This window comes from Lithobates pipiens, unplaced genomic scaffold, assembly GCF_037356315.1.
Source record: "Lithobates pipiens isolate NorthernLeopardFrog02 unplaced genomic scaffold, aLitPip1_a1.2 Scaffold_23, whole genome shotgun sequence".
Classification (NCBI taxonomy): domain Eukaryota; kingdom Metazoa; phylum Chordata; class Amphibia; order Anura; family Ranidae; genus Lithobates; species Lithobates pipiens.
This window is the reverse complement of record NW_027507785.1, coordinates 269,491,893-269,517,038: the sequence shown is the minus strand read 5'-3', so window position 1 is coordinate 269,517,038 and position 25,146 is coordinate 269,491,893. Positions and strand designations below refer to the sequence as shown.

Below are 25,146 nucleotides of genomic sequence, written 5' to 3'. Positions count from 1 at the left end.
TTTTTTTTTTTTTTAATGTTAGCAAACCTTGTTTTGCACATAAGTGTTTTATGCACATTTAAATTTGGTTCTCACCTGAGGGTTGAAAAGGCAGCTGGAAATTTAATTTATATTCCATTTTTTGTATTTTGGCAAAAGTCTATTTTTTTACACTTTCTCCTTATAGGCATTGATCAGAATCTCCTCTCATAAGTCAATATCAAATGTGGAAAAAATGAAAAGAAGGAAGGAGACTTCCCATAGTGTAAAAACGTTTCAGCAGGCTTTATTTAGTTATCAACATTTCACTCACATATTCCGAGTGCCTATCTGGCTGCTGTCAGGGACATGCATTTGCAGGTGCCCGTCTTGCGCAGGAACATTAGCACTAACATGCAAACGCATATGTGCATGCGCAAAAATAAGTGCGCACGTTAGCCATCAATGCTGCTCCAAATGGCTATATAAAGACAGCAGCTGCACTAGGGGAGTGCTGTCTGATCTGTAGCTGTACCCTGTGTTATGATCCTGTGCCTGTATCTGATCCAGTGTTCACCCAGTGTCCTGACCACGCTGCTATCTCCAGTCCTGACCTTCGGCTTGCGAGACCTTGCTATTCTTTCCTGTTAGCTGATTCCTCGTTGCCAAACCCGGCCTGAACTCTGACCACTCTCTGCCTGTTGCTAAGGCTGATTGACCCTCTGTTTATGACCTGGCTTGTCTGACTCCACTCCAGCCTTCTGCCATCCTGCATCTGCAGCACACCTGCATCCGCTATCCTGCAACTGCAGCACACCTGCATCCGCTGTCCTGCATCCGCAGCACACCTACATCTGCTGCCCTGCATCTGCAGAACACCTGCATCCACTGCTCCTGCATCTGCTGCTCTTGCATCCACAGCACACCTGCATCCACTGCTCCTGCATCTGTTGCTCTTGCATTCCCAGCACACCTGCATCCGCTGTCCTGCATCCGCAGCACACCTGCATCTGATTTCCTGCATCCGCAGCACACCTGCATCCTCTGCTTGTGCTACTCATCAGCTACTACCTCTTTCAGCAAGAGACTCCGCAGGCACTCTTACCTCACCATGCTCTCTTGGCCACTGTCGCAACTTAAGTGGTCCCTGATCCAGGGCTGTATGAGAGGTTTTCCTCTGCACGTCAGGCTCATCTCCAAGGTACGTGAAACTGGAACTAGGGAAAACATGCTCAGCTAAGACAGTGAAAACACGCTCAGCTCAGACAGCCATTCCCCACCGGTCACATCAAAGACCGCAAACTCCAACCAACACACGTGATATTGTCAGTGTCCTTGCCTTACCCGACACACAGTACAACCCGACCTCTAAGCTAATGATCCTGAAGTGGCCATTGGAAGCCTAACCTGGCTCTGTCCTATGCTGATTAGTAGAGGTCGGTTTGCGACGAATTTTGCTCGTTCGCGATTCGCTAAACCGGCAGACTTCTGGCGTTGTTCGCGGCGGACATATGCATTTACATTGTGAAGAACTTTGACCCATGACACATCCATCATGGGGTACAGGACAGCCAATTGAGACATTTCAGCACATGGACATACCCCCTACCTTATAAATAGACCTGATCTGGTGGCCATTTTACATTCTGTCTTTTGTCAGTGTAGGGAAAGGACTCTGTGTGGAGCAGGGACAGTCAGTCTAATCACTAGCTATTACTATTAGGTCCACAAAAGTCCTTTTAAGAACTGGCATAGGTTACAGTATATCAGGTTGTAATACACTTATAATATACTTTCTTTCAAATATAGAAAGTATATTATGGTGCACTGCTGTGCTGCTGAGTGCTGACCGATTCTGCAGCTGTCTTTTATCAGTGTAGGGAGGGACAGTTTGGTGTTTGGAGCAGGGACAGTCAGCAAACCACTAGCTACTAGGTCCACAAAGGTCCTTTTAAGAAATGGTATAGGTGTACAGTATATAGGGTTGTAATACACTTATAATATACTTTCTTTCAAATATAGAAAGTATATTATGGTGCACTGCTGTGCTGCTGAGTGCTGACTGATTCTGCAGCTGTGCTTTATCAGTGTAGGGAGGGACAGTTTGGTGTTTGGAGCAGGGACAGTCTGCAAATCACTAGCTACTAGGTCCACAAAGGTCCTTTTAAGGACTGGTATAGATGTACAGTATATAGGGTTGTTATACACTTATAATATACTTTCTTTCAAATATAGAAAGTATATTATGGTGCACTGCTGTGCTGCTGAGTGCTGACCAATTCTGCATCTGTCGTTTCTCAGTGTAGATAGGGACAGTTTGGTTTTAGAGCTGGGACAGTCTGCAATTCACTAGCTACTAGGTCCACAAAGGCCCTTGTAAGGACTGGTATAGGTGTAAAGTATATAGGGTTGTAATACACATATAATATACTTTGTTTCAAATATAGAAAGCATATTATACTGCACTGCTGTGCTGCTGACCGATTCTTCAGCTGTCGTTTCTCAGTGTAGGGAGAGACAGTTTGATGTTTGGAGTAGGGACAGTCTGCAATTCACTAGCTACTAGCTAGCTACTACTAGGTCCACAAAGGTCCTTTTAAGGACTGGCATAGGTGTACAGTATATAGGGTTGTAATACACGTATAATATACTTTGTTTAAAATATAGAAAGCATATTATCCTGCACTGCTGTGCTGCTGACCGATTCTGCAGCTATTGTTTCTCAGTGTAGGGAGGGACAGTTTGTTTTTTGGAGCAGGGACAGTCTGCAATTCACTAGCTACTAGCTAGCTATTATTAGGTCCACAAAGGTCCTTTTAAGGACTGGTATAGGTGTACTATTTGGTGTGCAGTATATAGGGGTGTAATACACGTATAAAATACTTTCAAATATAGAAAGCATAGTATAGTGCATTTCCACTGTGCAGCATTGTGACTGCTGAGTGGTTCTGCAGTGATACTACAAAGAGTGACAAACGCAATTAGAAAAAATTATTATAACTTGTGTGATAGACCAGTGGCCCCCCAAAACGACAGACTGAAGCGGGGTGTTATATACCTTCTTCCACATATACTGCACTTCTGCTCTTCTCTAGAGACTTTTGTCACAGGGTCGTTGAAAAAATGACAGGCAGAGGAAGAGGCAGACCCTTCCGCAGGGGTGGTAGGGGTAGGGCAGGAGCAACAGGCTTGAGCCAAAGTGGCAAATTGCAGATGGTGCATTCGATTACGTCAAAGGATGCACCAGACTTGGTTGAGTGGCTCACTCAGCCTTACTCTTCTGCACCCTCCTCATCCTCTCGTTCTGCACCCTCTTCTTCACTCTCTGCTGTGTGCACCCCCAAAGACACTACCACCAACACCACCACTACCATATACCCTCTGCTTGAGTCACAGGAATTATTTTCTGATCCATCACAAGACATTGCTGATGCACAGCCACTCTTGGCATTGGATCAGGAAGAGGAGATAGCAACAACCGGCACTCAGCAGTTTGATGACAGTACCCAGATCAGCCCAAGAAGGAGGTTTGTCCCCGGTGTTGCTGCCTACTCTGAGATCTCTAATTATATCGGTGGGGAAGGTGACGTCGATGATGACGTGTCTAGTGATGTCACGTGGGTGTCCACAAGAGAGGAAGAGGAGGAGAGTTCAGAGGGAGATATGGACCAGCAGATAGGGAGGAAAAGCAGGAAGAACTTAGATTGCACAGGAGGGACAAAGCGGACTGCTAATGTATCAGGAGCGAGGCATCAACCATGTACGGTCACATCTGGCGCTCCCAGGACGCCGACACATGGCTCCGCAGTGTGGGCTTTTTTTAATGTGTCCGCTGCTGACAATAGTGTTGCCATCTGCAGCCTTTGCAGTCAACGCATAAGCTGCGCTAAGCCCAACACTCACCTAGGGATGACCGCCTTAAGAAGGCACATGACCTGCCATCACCGAGCCCAGTGGGAGCAACGGAACCCACAAAGCCACACTCCAGGCTCTCACCGTCCAGCCTCGTCTTCTACTTATCCTTCTCCTCTCTCCTCAGAATTGTCCTCCACTCCACCTTCCATCATGCCGTCCTCACGTTTTTCTGGAAAAAGGCAGGCTTCCTTGGGCCAAATGTTCGAGCGTAAAAAAATGATGATGCCGGATAACCCTCTTTCCCAACGGTTGACGGCTGGCTTGTCAGAACTGATAGCCTGCCAAATACTGCCATATAAACTGGTGGACTCTGAGGCCTTTCAAAAATTTGTGGCCATTGGAGCACCACAAGGGAAGGTCCCAGGAAGGAAGTATTTCTCACCGAAGGGCATCCCAGAGCTATGTGGCCATGTTCAGCAGCAAGTGAATGTATCTCTGGCACAGAGTGTCGTGCTAAGATACATCTGACCACAGACACGTGGTCTAGCAAACACGGGCAGGGAAGGTATATAACTTTTACTGCCCACTGGGTGAACCATCTGACGGCTTTCAAGCATGTAACCCGTGGCACCCGTGTAGATTTGGTTTTACCACCACGGATTGCATGCAGGCCTGGCTCTTCTTCTCCTTCCCCTTCTTCTACTCCATCCTCCCTCTCCTCCTCGGCTGACTCCTCCTTTTCCGCTGCCAGCGTCTCTTCCTCTGCGCCGCCCAAGATCCCCAGAACCTATTTGACATGCCAGGTGAGGCGTTGCCATGCTGTGCTGCGTCTGTTGTGCCTGGAAGCCAAGAGCCACATCGACCCTGCACTCTTTTCAGATTTGCGTTCACAGGCAGATCAGTGGCTAACACTGCTCAATTTGACAGTTGGTAAAGTGGTGTGTGACAACGGTGCCAATCTGCTTAGCGCATTGAAACAGGGCAACATTACACACGTGCCATGCATGACACATGTCTTAAACTTGGTCGTGCAGCGATTCGTTGTCAAATACCCTGGGGTCCAGAACATCTTGCGGCAGGCAAGGAAAATCTCCCCATTTCAGAAGATCTTACACAGCCATGGTTCGCCTTGCTGACATTCAGCAGCGACACAATCTGCCGGTCAGACGTCTTATTTGCGATTGAACTCAACCTTCTATATGCTCGATAGGCTGCTCCAGCAGAAACGTGCAGTTAACGACTACTTGTACGAACTCTGTGGCAGAACAGGTTCTGGGGAGCTTGTTTTTTTTCACCGCGCCAGTGGCTGCTCATGCGCGACGCATGCAGACTTCTGCGGCCATTTTATGAGATTACCAAACTGGTCAGTCGCAGCTATAGCACCATCAGTGACATGGTACCTTTTGCCTTCTTTGCATCGTGTTATTGATCAAGCCGTGTAGGAGCAGGAGCAGGAAGATGAGGAAGTTGCAATGCTGGATGAATTCCCAGGGGGGGCTACTCTATCTGAGACAAGTCAACAACAGGAGTCTGAAGAGGAGTCAGAGGAGGATGGTGCCAGGGTGGATGAGGAGGAGCAAGAAGAGCATGCTTTAAACCTTTCTGGGATCCCTGTTGTTGTGCGTGGATGGGGAGAGGAGAACGAGGAGGACGACATTATCCTGGATGATGAGCAGGAGCCAGGCTACCAGAGCGCTTCCGGTTTAGTGCAAATGGGGGCCTTCATGCTCCAGTGTTTTAACAGGGACCCCCGTATAAAAAGCATAAATGTCAAGGACCAGTACTGGGTGGCAACGTACTTAGACCCCCGGTACAAACACAAAATGGTGGAAATGTTACCACCATCACAGAGGGCTGTCAGAATGGAGCACTTCCAGGCCTTGTTTAGAGAAATGCTGCATTCTGTTTTTGTGTGTGCTGGCAGAGGAATTTCCACTCCCAGAGAAAGAGTTGCGGGTACCATTCCAACAGCGCCTGCAAGAAGAGGGCGGTTTGAAGATGTGTTGGTCACTTCTGATATGAGATCATTCTTTCAGCCGACCCATCGTCAGGTCTCATCCGGATCCAGCATCAGGGAATGCCTAGACCGACAGGTGTCTGACTACATCGGGTTAACAGCCGATGTGGACGCCCTGATTTATATAATCTAGCACACTGACCTTTTTTCTACCTTTGGCTCACTTCCTTGTACAAAAAAAGCACACTGTACTATATGCCCGTACCCTCCTGTTTGAGAGGTTGAGCGGTGTCATATTTTTGGGTCCCACAGCGAGTTGCTGGTATCAGTGCTGGTGTCAGTGCTCTCTGTCTCGGTGCTGGTGTAGTGTCAGTGCTCTCTATCTTGGTTCTGGTCTGGTCTCAGTGCTCTCTATCACGGTGCTGGTGTCAGTGCTCTCTCTCTATCTCGGTGCTGGTGTCAGTGCTCTCTCTCTATCTCGGTGCTGGTGTGGTGTCGGTACTCTCTATGTCGGTGCTGGTGTGGTCTCAGTGCTCTCTATCATGGTGCTGGTGTCAGTGCTCTCTATCTCGGTGCTGGTGTCAGTGCTCTCTATCACGGTGCTGGTGTCAGCGCTCTCTATCATGGTGCTGGTGTCAGAGACTGAGCACTGACACTAGCATCGTGATAGAGACTGAGCACTATCGCGGTGCTGGTTTCAGACAGTGAGGGAGATAGCAGTGGAGAAGCCAATTGGCAGGCAGTGCCAGCACCATGGCTGAGGATCAGCACTGGACTGGCACCTCCGGACCACCGCAGTGGAGCACTGCATAGGTGGGGTAAGGGCCAGGCAAAGGGAGGGGCTCAAGCACAGGTTGGCACACTAGGACACTGGCACAGGACTGCGCTGCCCTAACTGTGGCACTGATCATCTCCTGCACCCCCTTCATAGCCTGCCCTGACCTTGCCTCTCCTCCATGGCTTTCATGTGCTCCTGAATTGTCAAAATTTCACAGATAAAAAAAGAATGCTTGTCGTTGTCGATCCCAGATTCACTTAATACTTTTGTTATGTCAGTGTCCGTGTTGTGGGACTATGTGTGCACAGCTAGTAAGTATTGGTTATGTATGTGGCTGAAAATATGACCTGGAGGTTTTTGAAGGTTCGCCTGCCATTAAAGTCAATGGGGTCTGCCGCGAACCTTGCCATCGGAAGTTCATCCATCACTACCGATTAGCCTCAAGTTAAAACTAGCTTTAGAATCCCAGACCAGAAGTGACAAAACTAACTAGACTAAGTTAAGTATATCTCAGTGTGTCTCCTGGCAAACTTCCAGTCTGGCATGTCCGGCTCCACTGGTGGGTGTCTCTAATCTGAAATCAGAGTTCCCTTTTTTGTCCCTGGTGTGTCCACATCAAATGAGCCTTGTGATGGGGCATGGGGAGATGTAAAGAGGGATGCACGATAGTGTAGTATTTTCAAAAAATGTATTTGTAAACAAGGTACTCACAATAAGAAGTATCAAAAAGGCACATAAAAAACGAGCTGCAAACTCACCCACATCACTTCCGGTGCCTTGTGTTCCTGCACATGTTCGTCGCTGTCACGTGACTTCATCAGGGGTTAACTAGGGGCAATAGGAAGTGTCTTTTATGCTTGTGTTCATTAATATACAGCGGCCATTTTGTTGTGAATATGGTCACCGGAAATGGAACGGCGGCATTTTACAATAGCTCTGGTCGCCGGAAGTCGACCGGCAGCCATTTTTAAGTTGATATTCATCTATCACAATTTCAACATCCGTTCGGTGGCCATTTTATAATGGCTCAAAGGCTGGAAGGATGCTGGCGGCCATTTTCTTGTAGATATTTGGCCAAAGTATGCAAACAAATGATAGTACACCAACATAGGTTCCACATAATGGATATAAAAGCAATATATGCCGAATGTGACTAGCGTCAGCCTAAAACGTATAAGGAGGATAAAATGAGATTTATTAAAAATAAATTATTATAAAAAAAAAAAATATATATATATATATATATATATATATATATATATATATATATATATATATACTAAAAATGAGATATTGTTAAAAACAGTCAATAAAAACAGAGTGTGATACCAGAAGAGGGTACAACACACAATGACTGTCCAGGATATCTCGAATAGGTGAATCAGCCAATAGGATGCTCCAGTGACGTTCAATGATTTTTTCAATTTGCTTATGTTGAGTGCTGTAATAAAAAATGATAGGTATCATGTATTTTGGGGTTTTGTGTTTCAGTTTGTCTCTCATTAAGATGTTACGGTCTATATCTGCCACTTCTGCTATTTTCTTACTAATACATTTATTGTCATAGCTTTTCTCTATAATTCTTTGTCCCATATTTTCTGCTTGAATTCTAAATGTATTTTTATGGGTACAGTTTCATCTTAGGTGCAAGAGTTGTCCTTTTGGTATATTGTACAACCAGTTCTTGTGGTGACAGCTCTTGAGGGGTAAATAGCTATTTCTGTCCACATTCTTGAAGTGGGTTCTAGAAAAAAGTCCTTTGTCTTCTTGGAGAATCTCTAAATCTAGAAATGTAATCTTTTTTTCGCTAATTTCCCAGGTAAGCTTGAGATTCCTATCATTTGTGTTTATATCTTGAAGGAAATTAGATACCTGTTCTTGGTCACCTGTCCACGGGATGAAAATATCATCAATGTATCTTTAGATGAACAGGCCCTCTAGCAGATTGGAAAATTTTATCTCTTCTTCCCATTGGCCCCCATAGCAACACCCGTTTTTTTGCAAGTAATAGTTGCGGTTGTACCAAAAATAGTGTTTTTTTAGGCAGGTATCACAAGATATTTTCTTTGGATACGCAGCAGTATTTCTGTCCACATTCTTGAAGTGGGTTCTAGAAAAAAGTCCTTTGTCTTCTTGGAGAATCTCTAAATCTAGAAATGTAATCTTTTTGTCGCTAATTTCCCAGGTAAGCTTGAGATTACTATCATTTGTGTTTATATCTTGAAGGAAATTAGATACCTGTTCTTGGTCACCTGTCCACGGGATAAAAATATCATCAATGTATCTTCTATAGATGAACAGGCCCTCTAGCAGATTGGAAAATATTATCTCTTCTTCCCATTGCACCATAAAGAGTCCTGCCACACTTGGAGCAAAGTTGGCCTCCATAGCAACACCCGTTTTTTTGCAATAGTTGTGGTTGTACCAAAAATAGTGTTTTTTTTAGGAAGGTATCACAAGATATTTTCTTTGGACACACGACAGTATAAAATGTTTCCTAAGTCCCCACTTAATGGCTTCACAGGCTTGGTGATGTAGTATAACCATATAAAGAGATGATACATCTGCTGTGGCTAGCCACCACGGTCCTTCCTCCTTTAGAATATTTTCCAAAACTTGTAATATTTGCTTTGTTTCCCTCAGGTAGGCCTGCATCTTTTGTACTGCTGATTGTAGGTAGCAGTCGATATATTCTTGCCCATTCTTGCTGTAAGGGAGTCTATCCCGTTGACTATTGGCCTAGGTGGTGGATCATTCTTGTCTTTGTGTATCTTCAGGAGCGAATATAGTATAGGTGTGCGGCATGAATCTGATATTAGGTATTTGGCCTCTTTTTTATTCAGGGTATTTATTCTCATGCCTAGATGGACAGTCTGTTCCAGGGCTTTCCTGCATTTGAACATGGGGTTACCCAGAAGGCGGCTGTACATATTTTCATCTTGTAGTAGTGAATTATGTTGCAATAAACAGGTTCATCTACCATTATACTGGAACATGAGAGCGCATGCGCGGGATCTCGGACGCAGATGTGCTCTGAGAGAGCTCCGCACGATCCGGCCCAAATACAGCTATATTGAGCACAGCCAGCGGGACAACGGCGACGGAAACGGCAGGGGGAAGTACCGGAGACGGTAATGAACCGGCGGGCTCAGGGTCAGCCGAAGAGGGGTCAGCGCAAAGCCTTAAAATTCTCCGGAGGGCCGGGTCCTCCCCTGAACGCAGGCCGCAATCCAAAATGGCGACAGGACGCCGAGACACACGAGGCTCTGCCTCCGGAGCAGCAGCTTTCCTGCGGGAGGGAGACAGCAGAATCCCCCTGGAACTCCCCAGAGATCCATTCTCTTCACAATCTTCCGGGGACATGGAGGAGGACCAGCAGGGTGAGTCCCGGTCACGTCCCTCTTCCCCTGCCATAGATGAGGATGCACAGGAACTGGTGGGCTCCCCCGGATCCTCTATGGATAAAAATATGCCTGAAATGGGGGAGGCCATGTCCAGTCAGCTTAGCTCTGCTACCGTAGCACCACAGCAAGCATATTACTCCGGGGATACCGTGTTACTAGCCGGTTCTCCACAATGCTACAACAGGAGCTTTCTAAGGCCTGTACTTTGATTACCACAGATCTTAAGCGGAACATTCATAGTATTGGTGAGAGATTTGACATTGTTGAAGCTAAGGTTGAAGGCACTATCAAAAGGGTTAACCAGAACACCCATATGCTCACAGACCTCCAGGACAGACTAGAGGATGCCCTTACAAAAATTGAGGACTTGGAAAATCGCTCTCGCAGGTACAATGTGCGCATTCGCGGCCTGCCCGAAACGCATACAGATCTAGAAGGGGCAATGAAGGAGCTGATGAAGGAACAGATCCCAGACATTGCTCCACATCACATGGAAATTGACCGCATCCATAGGGCCCTCACTGCCCCTAGATCTGATGGCCTGCCTCGTGATGTAATTGTCAAACCGCACTATTATCAGGCAAAGGAGAAGTTGATGCTTGTTGCTCACAATCGGCAGGACTTGTCTCTTTGTGGGTCATCTATTCAGCTATTTACCGACCTTGCTCCATCTACGGTGCAAAAGCGTAGAAATCTGAAACCCCTGTTACAACACCTCATCAACAAGCAAATCAGATATAGATGGGCCTTTCCCTTCAGGCTATCTTTTACTTATAATGGCAAATCCTATTAATTTTCCACGTTGCCGGAGGGCGAAGATCTTCTACTTAGCCTGGGTATTATCACGAGGGACTCACCGGCCTCCTCCCCTTCGACTCAAGCCCACCGCTCTCTCTCCCCGCTTTGGACGGAGCGCAAGCGGAACCCAGCCAGGGGAACCCCCCCGGAAGACCTGAAAGCGTACTCTAGTGCCCTCCATGCAATCCTGGACATACTACATGAAGAAGAAGTGATACTACCATTTTTGACCTGAGGGACACACCTGAGTCCGGCTTTGCCTGCGCAATTGCGTAGTCGCCCTGTTAGCACAACCATAGTGCAGTTTCCTATTTTGCGTAATAATTTTTTCCCCGAAACAGTTCTCTCGTAACTGACTTGAAGTTACTGTGTTTTTCTTTCTATTTTTGTACATGTTTTTATAGCATTCTCTCTGTTTACTGCCTGAACCTTATTTTTGGTTATCCTGAGGGTGCAGAGTCGGTCCCGTCATGGGGCCCGTCAGGGCCCCCCCTGGGGGGGCGGGCGCTGGGGCAGGGGGTGCCATTTGGTGCCGGCTTGCCCTGGAGTCGTTGCCCTCAGGTAGGACAGGCTCGCACGGCTAGTGTACTACTCAGACCGATAGTATGCGGGACCCGAGCCCGCCCTGCTGGCCTGCTTTGGAGCAAGGGCCATTTGGGCTGGATCGGAAATCCATGCTGCTCTCTTGCAAGACTACCTTCCCTCTTAGGAGTGGGGTACCCTTGCCAAGTCCGAATAGGTTATCAAATCCGGCAGGGATTATTTCCCACATTGTTATGCGATTTGCATAAGTTAACTGGTATAAGTTTGCTGGCCAATGGCCCTTGTCTTTTATGTTGACTAATCCTCTGTTTCTTTTCTTCTTCTTTTCTCTTTCTACCCCCTGTCTTTCCCGAGCTGTGGTCCTGACCCTCACTTATACACGCTGGTCCTGGAAGTCTATGGACTGGGAGTCCTGTCTATTGGAGGCTCTATCCGCCCTCACAGTATTGCAAGGTAAGAGTGCTCTGCCCTACCACGATGGCTAGGTCATACTCATCCGACTTTTTGGTGATCACCCATAATGTACATGGCTTTAATTCCCCAGCTAAAAGGACTAAAGCCTTCCAATTCTATCACAAACAGAAAGTAGATATATTGCTATTACAGGAAACGCATTTTTCTAAGATGTCAGCCCCAGGTTATCTTAATGTTAAATACCCACAGTTTTACTTAGCTAACGGACCTGATAAAAAGGAGGGGGTAGCTATTGCTTTTTCTAGACGAACCCCATTTACGCCCATCACCATAATTAAGGATAAGGGAGGCAGATATATCATGGCAGTGGGACGTATCCATGACCAACTCGTTTTCTTTGTGTCTTATTATGCCCCAAATTCAGGACAGGTGGACTTTTTTAGTAAGATGTTGAGGATACTGATGCCCAAGGTCCAGGGACAGGTGATCATGGGAGGGGATAGCAACATTCCGCCTGACAGACCCACTCTCAAAAGACCGCCGACTGGGAGCAATAGGGTAGTTAGACTGTTACATCTATATGATTTAATTGATGCATGGCGGGAGAGTAATCCCACTACTAGGGATTATACACATTTTTCACAGGTACACCGCACTTATTCCAGGATAGATCATCTATTGGTCCGCACACTTCTGCTCCCGTATCTAACGTCGGTGAAAATACTGTCCACCCCCTGGTCGGACCATTCTCCAATTAAAATATCTTTGACAGGGTTATGGTCTAAAGCTTCCCCAGCCCCGTGGCGACTAAATACCAGTCTGTTAAATGACCCCGTTTTGCACGCTGAAATAGAAAAAGAACTACAAAAGTACTTTACTGTTAATAAATCCTCAGATACATCACCCACGATAAATTGGGCGGCTCACAAGGCCTCGATTAGGGGCATTCTTATACAAATAGGCGCTAGGCAAAAGCGGGCCCAAGAACATTTGATTCGGCAACTAGAAGCTAATTTACAGACAGATTGACCCTCTCACGTATTGGCAGTTAACATTAACATGCCGCTTTTTTTTTTTTTCAGCACAGGGAGGAGAGACAGGACATATCTCACAAACCAGTTTCCTACCCTACCAGGTGGAAGTTTATAACAAGTTTCAACCACGTTCAAATACCGTTTATAAGTTATATATATTTCTATGTTTAAGATGTTTCAGATCTTTTACCGTTAGGAACTCTACTCAACATTGATATTTTCTCCCTTTTTTCTTTTTCTTTGCTAAAGTAGTAATGTACAACTTACCTACGTATGCAAAGACGCTCATAGTAGCTTACCTTGTGGATATCACAGCAAATATTACACACCATAAGTATCCCAATGTTTTCAAACATAAAGACCCGCAATACCTCCAAATGCACACACCACCTTACACACGAATGCTCTACCCCTTCATTTGATAAAGCTTTTCGATCTCCCACTCACTTTTCTAATACCAGAGGCCCCTTGAGTAGCGATACGGAAAACACCCATACTTAGTACATAACACTCATAGCAATCTTCACCAGCCCAACCTCGCCCTACAACAACATAGGTCGTTGACTTGTGTTGACCGTCTCCGAACACCCTACCATTGTGAGGCAGGATAGCGGGTCTACCCTAGCCATCGGAAAACGTCCTATTCACACACACACGCACTCCTTTACTATCCCCTCCCCCCCATTGTCCCCTACCCACCCCACACTCCCTTCGCACCATTACTATCCCACTCTATCCCCCAAAACCTCATTATAAAAAGCAAGTTGTCACACCGTCCTTTATACTCTACTAGAGATATACAAGAATCGTTAAAATGACCGACACGAGACCATCTACTACGAAAGCTAAACTTAAAATAGTTTCCCTTAACGCAAAAGGCCTTAACATCCCTCAAAAAAGGGCACAACTCCTGCTACATATGTGAAAACTCAAAGCTGATATTATACTACTCCAAGAAACGCATTTTAAAACGGGTCACACACCTAAATGGCAAAATAAAGATTTCCCAACAAATTTTCATGCTACCAACCCTTTAGCCAAGACAAAAGGGGTATCTATCTTAATATCCAAACATATTCTATTAGATATAGTAGAAACCCAACTAGATGAATTTGGCCGATATGCGTTTATCAAAGGTACATTATGGGGTAAACCCATTACTATCGCCAACATATATAGTCCTAACACCAGACAAGTAAGTTTCTTCCGCGACATAGCGACAGCCCTTAGCTCCTTCCAGTCGGGAATGCTCGTACTTGGAGGAGACCTCAATGTAGCTTTAAATCCCCTGGAAGACACCTCCACTGGAACATCATCCATCCCCTTTAAAGCTCTCAAACAAATAAAGACCCAACTGCACGACTTATTATTACACGACTCCTGGCGCACTTTACATCCCAAAGAGAGAGATTATACATATTATTCCCCACCTCATGACCGATGATCCAGAATCGACTATCTCTTCCTCACGCAAAGAGACCTCCCACTGCTATCTGAAGCAACCATTGAACCAACTTTTTTATCTGACCACAACCCCGTCACTGCCACGTTAACATTCTCAAAATACATCCGATACACAAAAACTTGGAAACTAGACGCATCCTTACTCACAGACCCCTTAAACATAACCCAAATTGAAGAAAACATTAAAGAATTTTTTGAAACCAACAATACACCAGACACATCACACCTCACCCAATGGGAAACACACAAATGCGTAATCAGGGTGATGCTTATTAAATTAGCAGCAGCCCGTAAGCGAGCCCAAGAGGAGATCACTAATTCTCTGTTACGCAAAATCCAAAAATTAGAACAGACACATAAACGCACACATGCACGCTCCACACTACACGAGCTAGAACAAGCAAGAAGCCAATTAAGGGAAGAATTAGGGAAGAAGGTGAGGCGAAATTACATCCTCTCTCAAAAGCTCTTTTATGAGCATAGCAATAAGAGCGGGAAACTACTAGCCAGAGCCCTCTGGACCAAAAGAGCTAGCTTCACAATAAGGAGAATAAGAGTACCCCCGTCCTCAACATTACATAATAGCGAAGATATTGAAAACCAATTTGCCAAATTTTACACGGAACTATACAATCTCCATCCAGAACGAACACCTCAGCAACACGACAAAACACGCAAAGAAGTCATATCAGATTTCTTAACACAATACGGCCCTAAGTCAATATCGCAGGAACAAGCCTCAACACTAGATGGCCCACTAACAACAACAGAAATTCAGATAGCCATCAAACAAATGAAGCTGGGCAAAAGCCCAGGGCCAGACGGCTTCTGTATGACATATTACAAAACATTTGCGAATTTACTCACTGCACCATTCCTAAGAGCTTTCAACCTACTAGCGTCTCCCAATGTAACTTCTAACACACTGCTCGAAGCACATATATGTGTTATCCTCAAACCCGGAAAGGACAGCGAATTAGTCTCAAATTATCGCTCAATTTCATTACTAAACACAGACCTCAAAATCTTTGCAAAAATTATAGCCAATCGCATATCCCCCCTTCTCACAAAAATAATTTCTAAAGACCAAGTAGGGTTTGTACCAGGCAGGGAAGCCAGAGACAATACGCTCAAAGCAATTAGCATACATCACTGGCTATCAACCACGAACAACCCTGGCTTCCTGCTATCACTTGACGCTGAAAAAGCCTTCGATAGGCTAGCCTGGGACTACCTAGAAGCAGTGTTACAAAAAATTGGATTCGGTGAACGTCTAATAAGCTTTATAATGTCCCTGTACACGAACCCCAAGGCAAAAGTACGAGTCAATGGGCTAATGTCAAAGACCTTCCAAATAAAAAACGGTACACATCAGGGTTGCCCCCTGTCCCCCATCTCATTTATCCTTACACTGGAACCCTTCCTATGCAAACTACGTGATAATACGGATATCCAGGGAATTACCATAAAAGGGAAAAGATATAAAATAGCAGCGTTCGCTGACGATATCCTCTTATTTTTATCCAATCCCCTAATAACCCTCCCTAACCTCCTCAAAGATCTCAATCTGTTCCAATACATAGCCCATTTCAAAATAAACTTTACAAAATCGCTTGCCCTAAATATAACCCTAACAGAAAGACAGGTCTCACAATGTAAACAAAACTTCCCGTTTACATGGGCAACGGAGGCAATCACATATCTAGGAATACAACTTCCCGCTAAATTATCAGACTTGTTCACCAAAAACTATCTTCCACTCCTCAAAAACATTACGGAGGATTTGAAAAAATTGAACAAAACACACTTTTCCTGGTTTGGAAGAATAGCAATAATGAAGATGAATGTTCTACCACGTATGCTATACCTCTTCCAAACCATTCCCATTAAGCTTCCGAAAACGTTCCTCCAATCGGCCACAAAAATAAGTAGAAACTACATTTGGAACCAAAAACACCCTAGAATCAATTACAATCAATTAATAAAACCCAAAGCCAAAGGGGGAACAGGCTTACCAGATATAACATACTATTACTGGACATGTCACCTCCAAAGAATAATAGACTGGCACACACATTTACAGACGAAAGACTGGGTCTCCCTTGAAAACTCATTCTCCGCATGCCCCATTAATAGAACACCCTGGCTCAAACAAAAGACCATACCAAACACCCTCATGAGACACCCAACAATAGGTCCCACATTAGAATGTTTCGCACAAGCCAATCGAAAATTCTAACTTTCTAAAGTACCAGGACCCCTCTCGCCGATCCTACTCAACCCACAATTTCCGCCCGGGATGGAACATCACTCACTAACACGGAAGCAATCAGAAATAGGCATACGCATACACCACATATTACAGAACGGTAAGTTACAAACCCTCGAACTTATAAATACACATTGGGCCTCACCAAACCTAAACCCATTGGAATATATGCAGCTCAGACACTTCGTTAACAAGATACTAAATGAATCAGACTTCTCTAACACACTATCTGATTTTGAAGACCTATGCCTAAGTCAATCCCCGCAGCGACACACCATTTCTAAAATTTATAACATGTTGTGGGACAACACCCAAGCTGACGAGGGAACAATGTGCAAAGTGTGGGAAAGAGACCTCGCAAGAGAAATAACCAGCAACAATTGGGAAGACATATACAGAAATGCACATAAAAGCTCCATAAACGTTTCCATCCAAGAAACTTGTTACAAAATTACCACACGGTGGTACCGCACCCCCGCCACCCTCCACAAATTCAATTCTGCTCATCCAAACACATGCTGGCGGTGTCAAGAGACATCAGGTGACCTTCTACACATTTGGTGGACGTGTCCGCTCATCCAAACCTTTTGGACTCAAGTCCATACATACATCAAGAATATTACCACAGATGTGCTAGAATACTCACCTGCACAATATCTTTTGCATCTCCAGAACCCAAGCGAAAATTCCTACCTCAAATCATTAGCTGTGATGCTTGTCAATGCAGCCAAAATGTGCATACCCCCTCTATGGGGAATATCTAAAATACCCTCCATCACGGACTGGTTCAAAAGAATAAACAAAATAGCGGAAATGGAAGAACTCATAGCTATCTCACGAAACACCCCACACAAATTCTCCACACGCTGGGCTTGCTGGAACCATTTCAAATCCACTACAGAATACACTCAGAAGATGTACAGCTAAAGCAACGACCCAAACAGACCAATGTCCATAAAATACACGATCACGCTCAAGTCACAAGATACCCACCCGGATGAAGCATATAATGACATTATAATAGACATGTTATCTCATCACTAAGGGAATTCTTTTATACACGACCCAATATTAAATGAACACAAAAGTTAACTACACAAATAAAAAACATCCATTCACAGCAAGTCTCTAGTAGCCTTGTTTACAAACTGAAACTGTTACCGAATAGATACACGCACCCAAGCCCCACTTCCATATCCTATGTGTGACAACTGTTTTAACGTACTAAAGTATGGTGTGCTGGTCACACACATACCAATTACAGCAAACCAGTAATATACATATGTTTTGTATTAAGCATATCCTTCAGATTGCTCCCCCCCTAACATCCCCCTCCCACACCCTACTTCCTCCTCCTTTCCACATTAGTGGTTGAGTATTGTTTCCCCAACCTTTTTTTTTTGTTATATAACTGTTCAACTCAATGTCATATGTATTTGTATATCTACTAAAGTACAAATATTACTTAAATTAGATCATATATTATGTGGAAATCCTTGTATGTTCTCATAAGGCCTCATGCACACGAGACGCAGTTAAACGCGCGTTCAGATGCAGTTGGACAGTTTTTTCAACTGCACCTGAACTCATTCAATGTTATCCTATGTGTCCATGCACACAGTCTCGTTTTTTTGCGTTTATATGCAGTTGCGTTTAATCTCGTTTTTCCAGAAGCAAAAAAATGCGTTCAGAGACAAAAATTTCTGCGTTTCAGACGCAAAACGGGGCTAAACGCGGCTAAACGCGGCTGAACGCGGCAACCGCGTTTAGCCGCGTTTGCGTTTATATGCGTTTTTAAAGGAACCCAATTTTTGGTACCTGAAAATTCTGAAATATGATTTAAACTCATAGAAAACAATAAAAAATGTTAGGAAAAAGTTGTAATTACTTTATATAATTCATAGAGTGTATTTACTTTGTGACACAATCCCATAATATCTCTAGTGTTTCCATTAGCTTGTACAATGAGGAATTCCTTCACTTCTTTGCCCCAAATACTCATCCAATTTCTAATCTAATCAGTGGCTCCACCTAGTCTGGCCAAGCCATAGCATTGTCATAGAAAAACTTAATGTCTAGTCAGCCCCCCTCCCCCACCATGTTTCCATGTAGAACACACATCCTTCATGAAACTGAAACTTTTTTCCACAAGCCACCCCCCTTCCCCCAAGCTAGGCTTGTCCACACCTTGGATTGCCATCTTTGAAGACACATCTCCTACACCTTGGATTGCCAGCTTTGAAGAAACATCTCCTAAAAAATGACTTCTGATGTGAGCCAAAACAACTTGATTGAAGTAATTCAAAATTATGTACAATTATGGGACAAATCCCATGAATTGTACCCTGACCGGATTGCCAAACAGAGGACATGGGAAAATTTGGCCAAAGACTTGACCCCAAACTGGGAAGACCTCTCCAGATCCCAGCAAGAAACTCGAGGTAAGTTCAATCTATATTTGGTCAAAATTTTGGGGTATGTTAATTTGTATTTTCAGTTTTTAAGTTGATTTTTAATCATTGCACAGTGGCATCATTTCAAAAAAGATGGAGATCTTTGGCCGACAGAGTAAAGAGAGATCTAAAAAAAGAAAAAGAATCAAACCGCAGTGGAGCCCAATCCACCTACAAAACCCACCCCTTGACTGTCCAATTGTCTTTTTTGAGGGACAGTTTAATTTCAAGAGCGTAAGTAAACTTAAATTTATTTATCAATTTATATTATTTTGTAACATTAATTTTTTTTTTAAAAGTAAAATTTTTAAAATTTTAACTTGAGATCTAAATTCTTAATTTTTTTATTTTAATATATGTTATTTATATTTTTAATTTTTCTATTATAATTTTTTCGGTATATTTTTTGTACAATTTTCTCTATTTTTTGTGTTTAAAATAGATTCTAATACATTTTTAATTTTTTTATTTTTTGAAGATAAATTTTAGACTGGATAATATAATATCCGTTAATATATTAAATTTAATTGTCAGATAATTGTGTTTAGTATGCATGTATGTATGTATTTATGTATGCATCTCAAACCACTGTCCCTCTCCATCACCCCCTCCTCTTCTCATATTCTATCTCACTCAGCCTGTCTCACTCCCTCCTCCATCTTTATTTCATTCAGTGCCTCTCCACCCCCCTCTCTCCCTCTGCTATTCTACTCCCTCTCCCCCCCTCTCACTCCCTCCTCCCTTAGTTCAGTCACTGCCTTTCCACCTCTCTCTCTCTCTCCCTCTGATCTTCTCACTCACTCACTCTAGTCCCCTCACCCTCCCCCTTCTTTCTTCATACACCTCTCCTCCTGGTCCTCCTTTCTCTCCATCTCCCATCCATTAACCTTTAAGTTATGTTAGGGGTCAGTGCTTAAGGGTGACAGTAAGGAAAGGGCATTGGTTATAGCTAAGGTCAAGGTTAAAGGGTTAGGGATTATGATTCGGTCCGGTGGTTATGGAGTATGGGTAGTGCTGAGGGTTATCAAATAGGGATTAGTGTTAGCAGGTAGGATTTTAGTTACCAAATAGGGGTTACTGTTACCAAATCGGGGTTAGGGTTAGCAATTGTGGTTTAGGGTTAGGGTTATCAATTTCGGTTTAGGGTTAGCAATTAGGGTTAGGGATAGTGTCAGCAATTAGGGTTTATGGTTACCAAATCGGGGTTAGGGTTAGCAATTGTGGTTTAGGGTTAGGGTTATCAATTTCGGTTTAGGGTTAGCAATTAGGGTTAGGGTTAGTGTCAGCAATTAGGGTTTATGGTTACCAAATCGGGGTTAGGGTTAGCAATTGGGGTTTAGGGTTGGGGTTATCAATTTCGGTTTAGGGTTAGCAATTATGGTTAGGGTTAGTGTCAGCAATTAGGGTTTATGGTTACCAAATCGGGGTTAGGGTTATCAATTGGGGTTTAGGGTTAGGGTTAGCAATTGTGGTTTAGGGTTAGGGTTATCAATTTCGGTTTAGGGTTAGCAATTAGGGTTAGGGATAGTGTCAGCAATTAGGGTTTATGGTTACCAAATCGGGGTTAGGGTTATCAATTGGGGTTTAGGGTTAGGGTTATCAATTTAGGTTTAGGGTTATTAATTAGGGTTAGGGTTAGTGTCAGCAATTAGGGTTTATGGTTACCAAATCGGGGTTAGGTTTAGCAATTGGGGTTTAGGGTTAGCAATTGTGGTTTAGGGTTAGGGTTATCAATTTCGGTTTAGGGTTAGCAATTAGGGTTAGGGTTAGTGTCAGCAATTAGGGTTTATGGTTACCAAATCGGGGTTAGGGTTAGCAATTGGGGTTTAGGGTTGGGGTTATCAATTTCGGTTTAGGGTTAGCAATTAGGGTTAGGGATAGTGTCAGCAATTAGGGTTTATGGTTACCAAATCGGGGTTAGGGTTATCAATTGGGGTTTAGGGTTAGGGTTAGCAATTGTGGTTTAGGGTTAGGGTTATCAATTTCGGTTTAGGGTTAGCAATTAGGGTTAGGGATAGTGTCAGCAATTAGGGTTTATGGTTACCAAATCGGGGTTAGGGTTAGCAATTGGGGTTTAGGGTTAGGGTTAGCAATTGTGGTTTAGGGTTAGGGTTATCAATTTCGGTTTAGGGTTAGCAATTAGGGTTAGGGATAGTGTCAGCAATTAGGGTTTATGGTTACCAAATCGGGGTTAGGGTTATCAATTGGGGTTTAGGGTTAGGGTTAGCAATTGTGGTTTAGGGTTAGGGTTATCAATTTCGGTTTAGGGTTAGCAATTAGGGTTAGGGATAGTGTCAGCAATTAGGGTTTATGGTTACCAAATCGGGGTTAGGGTTATCAATTGGGGTTTAGGGTTAGGGTTATCAATTTAGGTTTAGGGTTATTAATTAGGGTTAGGGTTAGTGTCAGCAATTAGGGTTTATGGTTACCAAATCGGGGTTAGGTTTAGCAATTGGGGTTTAGGGTTAGCAATTGTGGTTTAGGGTTAGGGTTATCAATTTCGGTTTAGGGTTAGCAATTAGGGTTAGGGATAGTGTCAGCAATTAGGGTTTATGGTTACCAAATCGGGGTTAGGGTTAGCAATTGTGGTTTAGGGTTAGGGTTATCAATTTCGGTTTAGGGTTAGCAATTAGGGTTAGGGTTAGTGTCAGCAATTAGGGTTTATGGTTACTAAATCGGGGTTAGGGTTAGCAATTGGGGTTTAGGGTTGGGGTTATCAATTTCGGTTTAGGGTTAGCAATTAGGGTTAGGGTTAGTGTCAGCAATTAGGGTTTATGGTTACCAAATCGGGGTTAGGGTTAGCAATTGGGGTTTAGGGTTAGGGTTATCAATTTCGGTTTAGGGTTAGCAATTAGGGTTAGGGTTAGTGTCAGCAATTAGGGTTTATGGTTACCAAATCGGGGTTAGGGTTAGCAATTGGGGTTTAGGGTTGGGGTTATCAATTTCGGTTTAGGGTTAGCAATTAGGGTTAGGGTTAGTGTCAGCAATTAGGGTTTATGGTTACCAAATCGGGGTTAGGTTTAGCAATTGGGGTTTAGGGTTAGGGTTATCAATTTCGGTTTAGGGTTAGCAATTAGGGTTAGGGTTAGTGTCAGCAATTAGGGTTTATGGTTACAAACTTGGGGTTAGGGTTAGCAATTAGGGATAGTTTTTGGTTTAATTTCGGGCTTAGGGTTTAGGGTTTGTATTGAGTAGTTGGGTTAGTGTTATGTCTACGTTTTTTTTTTTAGGTTGGTGGGTGGGGGTTTGGTGTTAGGGGATAGGCTTAGGGTTGTGAAAAATAAAATAATAAAATTTTAAAATGTGCACATGTCTAACTGTACTTAAACCTTATTATTTAAAGGACAACATCCAACATTTCAGAGGATGAAGGCAGTGTCCATCAGGATACAGTAAATGAGATGGAGGATGTGCCAAGTGCATCACAAGCGAGTTTATCTTTGGCTACAGTTCCAATTTCACGCGACCGTGAAACACCGGTTGCTTCTATACAGGTATAACACAACCTATGGTCTCTGATTTTTTATAGAAAAAGAATGTATCATCATTACTTTTGGTCATATAAGTGCAAGATGTATATGTCAATAACTGTATGTATTTTATTTTATTCAAGGGTGATCGCAGTCGATCTCCTGCAAGAAGCAGGCCAAGGGGGCGTCGGTCGCGTGACGTAGACCAGGAACCGACCAGGGTGGAAACCAACATTATTAATTTAGTAGAAGAGCTACGCCAGGAACGACATCGGAGCGATGTCTTCCTGGACCTAAATAATGGGCGCAGTATTTTTTGCCGTAGCCTATATGTAATTCTTGAACAATTGTCTGAAGACCGCGAGCGTCAATGCCGTGAAAACATTTATTGTTATATCGTGGCATGTCTAAATGCAGAAAGACAGTCGCGGCCCCCACCGCCACTGAACATTGTCCAAGGGGGGATGCAGAATACTCCTTTCATGGATATTCCAATCCAACGAGGTTCATCATATAGCCAGGGAGTTACAGGTAACGTCCTACACACACAGAGACCGCCAGCACAATATGCAATGTCGTCAACAATTGGCACACCATTTATGCCACAGACAATGTCCCAGCTCCCACCCCTTCAGCCACGGATGGGTAATCCTTCCCCCGTTGACGAAAGTTCACAGGATAACTACGGGACATATCATAACTTATAATTTAATTATTACAATTTGTTTTTTTTTCCTTTATTGATCATATTATTAGTTAGCACTTTTCACACCCTTTTGCACTAAATTTTTTTGATATTTGCACTGTTTGAAAAAATGTTTGATTTTGAATAAATATTATACTGTTTGCACTTTTTGATTATAATGTATTTTATATTTTGTTTCAATTTTAGATTTTAAATTTTCTTTTAATAAAGAAATAATATTTGAAAATTATGAATTGGTGTCCATAAATATTAGATGTGTGGATAAGTTGAAATGTAATGAAATCTTTTATTTATATACATTTATATATATTTTTGGTGGCTCTATATTTAGAGAAGTGTTACATTATCACATCCTTTGTTTAATCTAAGACATTATAATCCCATAAGGTTTTACGAGATTACAGTATTCATGCCCATTCTCCATAATTTAAAGTGTTTATCGATGGTTATAATACAGTAACCTAGAAATTATATTAAAAAATAATTAGCAAGTGAAACAAAGTAACATGCTTAAATTAAAAAATGTAAATATAATTAAAAATTGGGACAAAGAAAAAATCCTTTATTGAAACTGAATGAACCACAGTAGCATTTTTCAAAAATGTCAATAACTTTGAGCTAGCAATCAGACTAAATATGGGTATCCTGCCAGGGCACGCTACCAACAGGTGAAACAAAGTATTCTGCAAAATTGTTTCGAATGGTCATTGCTCTGGCTGTTGGGCGTAGGTCCATGTATTGAATGTTCTGATTGGTGTTGGGAGGGGCAGGATCTGTGGATATTCTATCATTTTCAATTACAAAGTTATGGAGAACACAGCATGCAAGTACTACTTGGATAGTGTTTTCAACATCTAACTGCATTGTACTTAGTAGTACCCGCCATTTTCCTGCACTTATCCCAAATGCACATTCCACAACGCGTCTTGCACGACTTAGTCTGTAATTGAAGATTTTTTCTTGATAACTATGTCCTTGTCCACTGTATGGTCTCATTATATTTTCTGAAAGCCCAAATGCCTCATCAGCCACAATGACAGCAGGTAGTATGGGCTCTGTAGTGTTGGGAAGAGGCCTCCAACCCGGAATTCCAAAGCAACCTTCATGTATTCGACGGCCCATGGACGATTCTCTAAAAATACGAGAATCCCCTTGACTGCCGTATGCTCCAACATCAACACATATAAATTTAGATTTGGCGTCAGCTAGTGCAAGCAACACAATTGAAAAATATTTCTTATAATTAAAGTACATAGAGCCCGACTTTGGTGGCTTTTTGACGCGTACATGTTTGCCGTCCAGTGCTCCAATACAATTTGGGAAGTTAGTTTTTTCCCAAAATTCGTTAATTATGTTCTGCCACATACACTGTGTTGGAACTGGCATTACCTCTCTGTGTAGCACCTCCCAAAGTATAGTGCTGGTTTCTCGTACGACTTTGGAAATAGTGGAAACGCCCATTAAAAAATAATGATGTAGAGATGCATATGATTGACCGGTTGCCAGAAACCTAAATTTTAAAAAATAATAATTTATTAGATATAATGTCTTCATTAATAACAAGGATAAATATATATTTTTTCAATATAATAAAATGAATACTGTATAGACGTGAATCAATGTTTTAAAGCACATTGTTTTGGAGCTGAATATGGCACCATAGGATTATGCTGCAGTCATGCACTTTTCTGCATCAGAGAATCAATTTTTGAGACCCGACTTTGGGGGCCCATATCTTGGGGCCACTTATTGCCAGGAACCCCAAATTCGGTATGCTGACACTGTGGACCTAGGACAACAACATATCCAAATTTGAGGATCCTCTCACTAAGTGGCCCCGAGATAGGGGGCACTAAAGTAGGGTCTCAAAAATGTCATGCACTTTTCTGCATCAGAGAATGACATTTTGCGACCCGACTTTGGGGGCCCATATCTTGGGGCCACTTATTGCCAGGAACCCCAAATTCGGTATGCTGACACTGTGGACCTAGGACAACAACATATCCAAATTTGAGGATCCTCTCACTAAGTGGCCCCGAGATA

General features: G+C 43.2%; 1 protein-coding gene across 1 annotated transcript; it reads left to right on the top strand.

Moving 5' to 3' along the window:
* The first annotated feature begins 17,991 nt into the window (after window positions 1-17,991).
* Window positions 17,992-23,195, top strand: LOC143928332 (uncharacterized). The gene is made up of 4 exons (XM_077453186.1): window positions 17,992-18,915; window positions 19,002-19,161; window positions 22,271-22,421; window positions 22,541-23,195. The coding sequence occupies exons 1-4, from the start codon at window positions 18,735-18,737 to the stop codon at window positions 23,102-23,104; spliced, it is 1,056 nt and encodes a 351-aa protein (XP_077309312.1). The 5' UTR covers window positions 17,992-18,734; the 3' UTR covers window positions 23,105-23,195.
* Window positions 23,196-25,146: the final 1,951 nt, after the last annotated feature.

Excerpts from the sequence above, each read along its gene's own strand:
- LOC143928332 (XM_077453186.1), top strand. The coding sequence starts at position 18,735 with ATGACTTCTGATGTGAGCCAAAACAACTTGATTGAAGTAATTCAAAAT. Across the intron at positions 18,916-19,001 it reads ATCCCAGCAAGAAACTCGAG|TGGCATCATTTCAAAAAAGA; the intron begins GTAAGTTCAATC and ends ATCATTGCACAG. Across the intron at positions 19,162-22,270 it reads GACAGTTTAATTTCAAGAGC|GACAACATCCAACATTTCAG; the intron begins GTAAGTAAACTT and ends TATTATTTAAAG.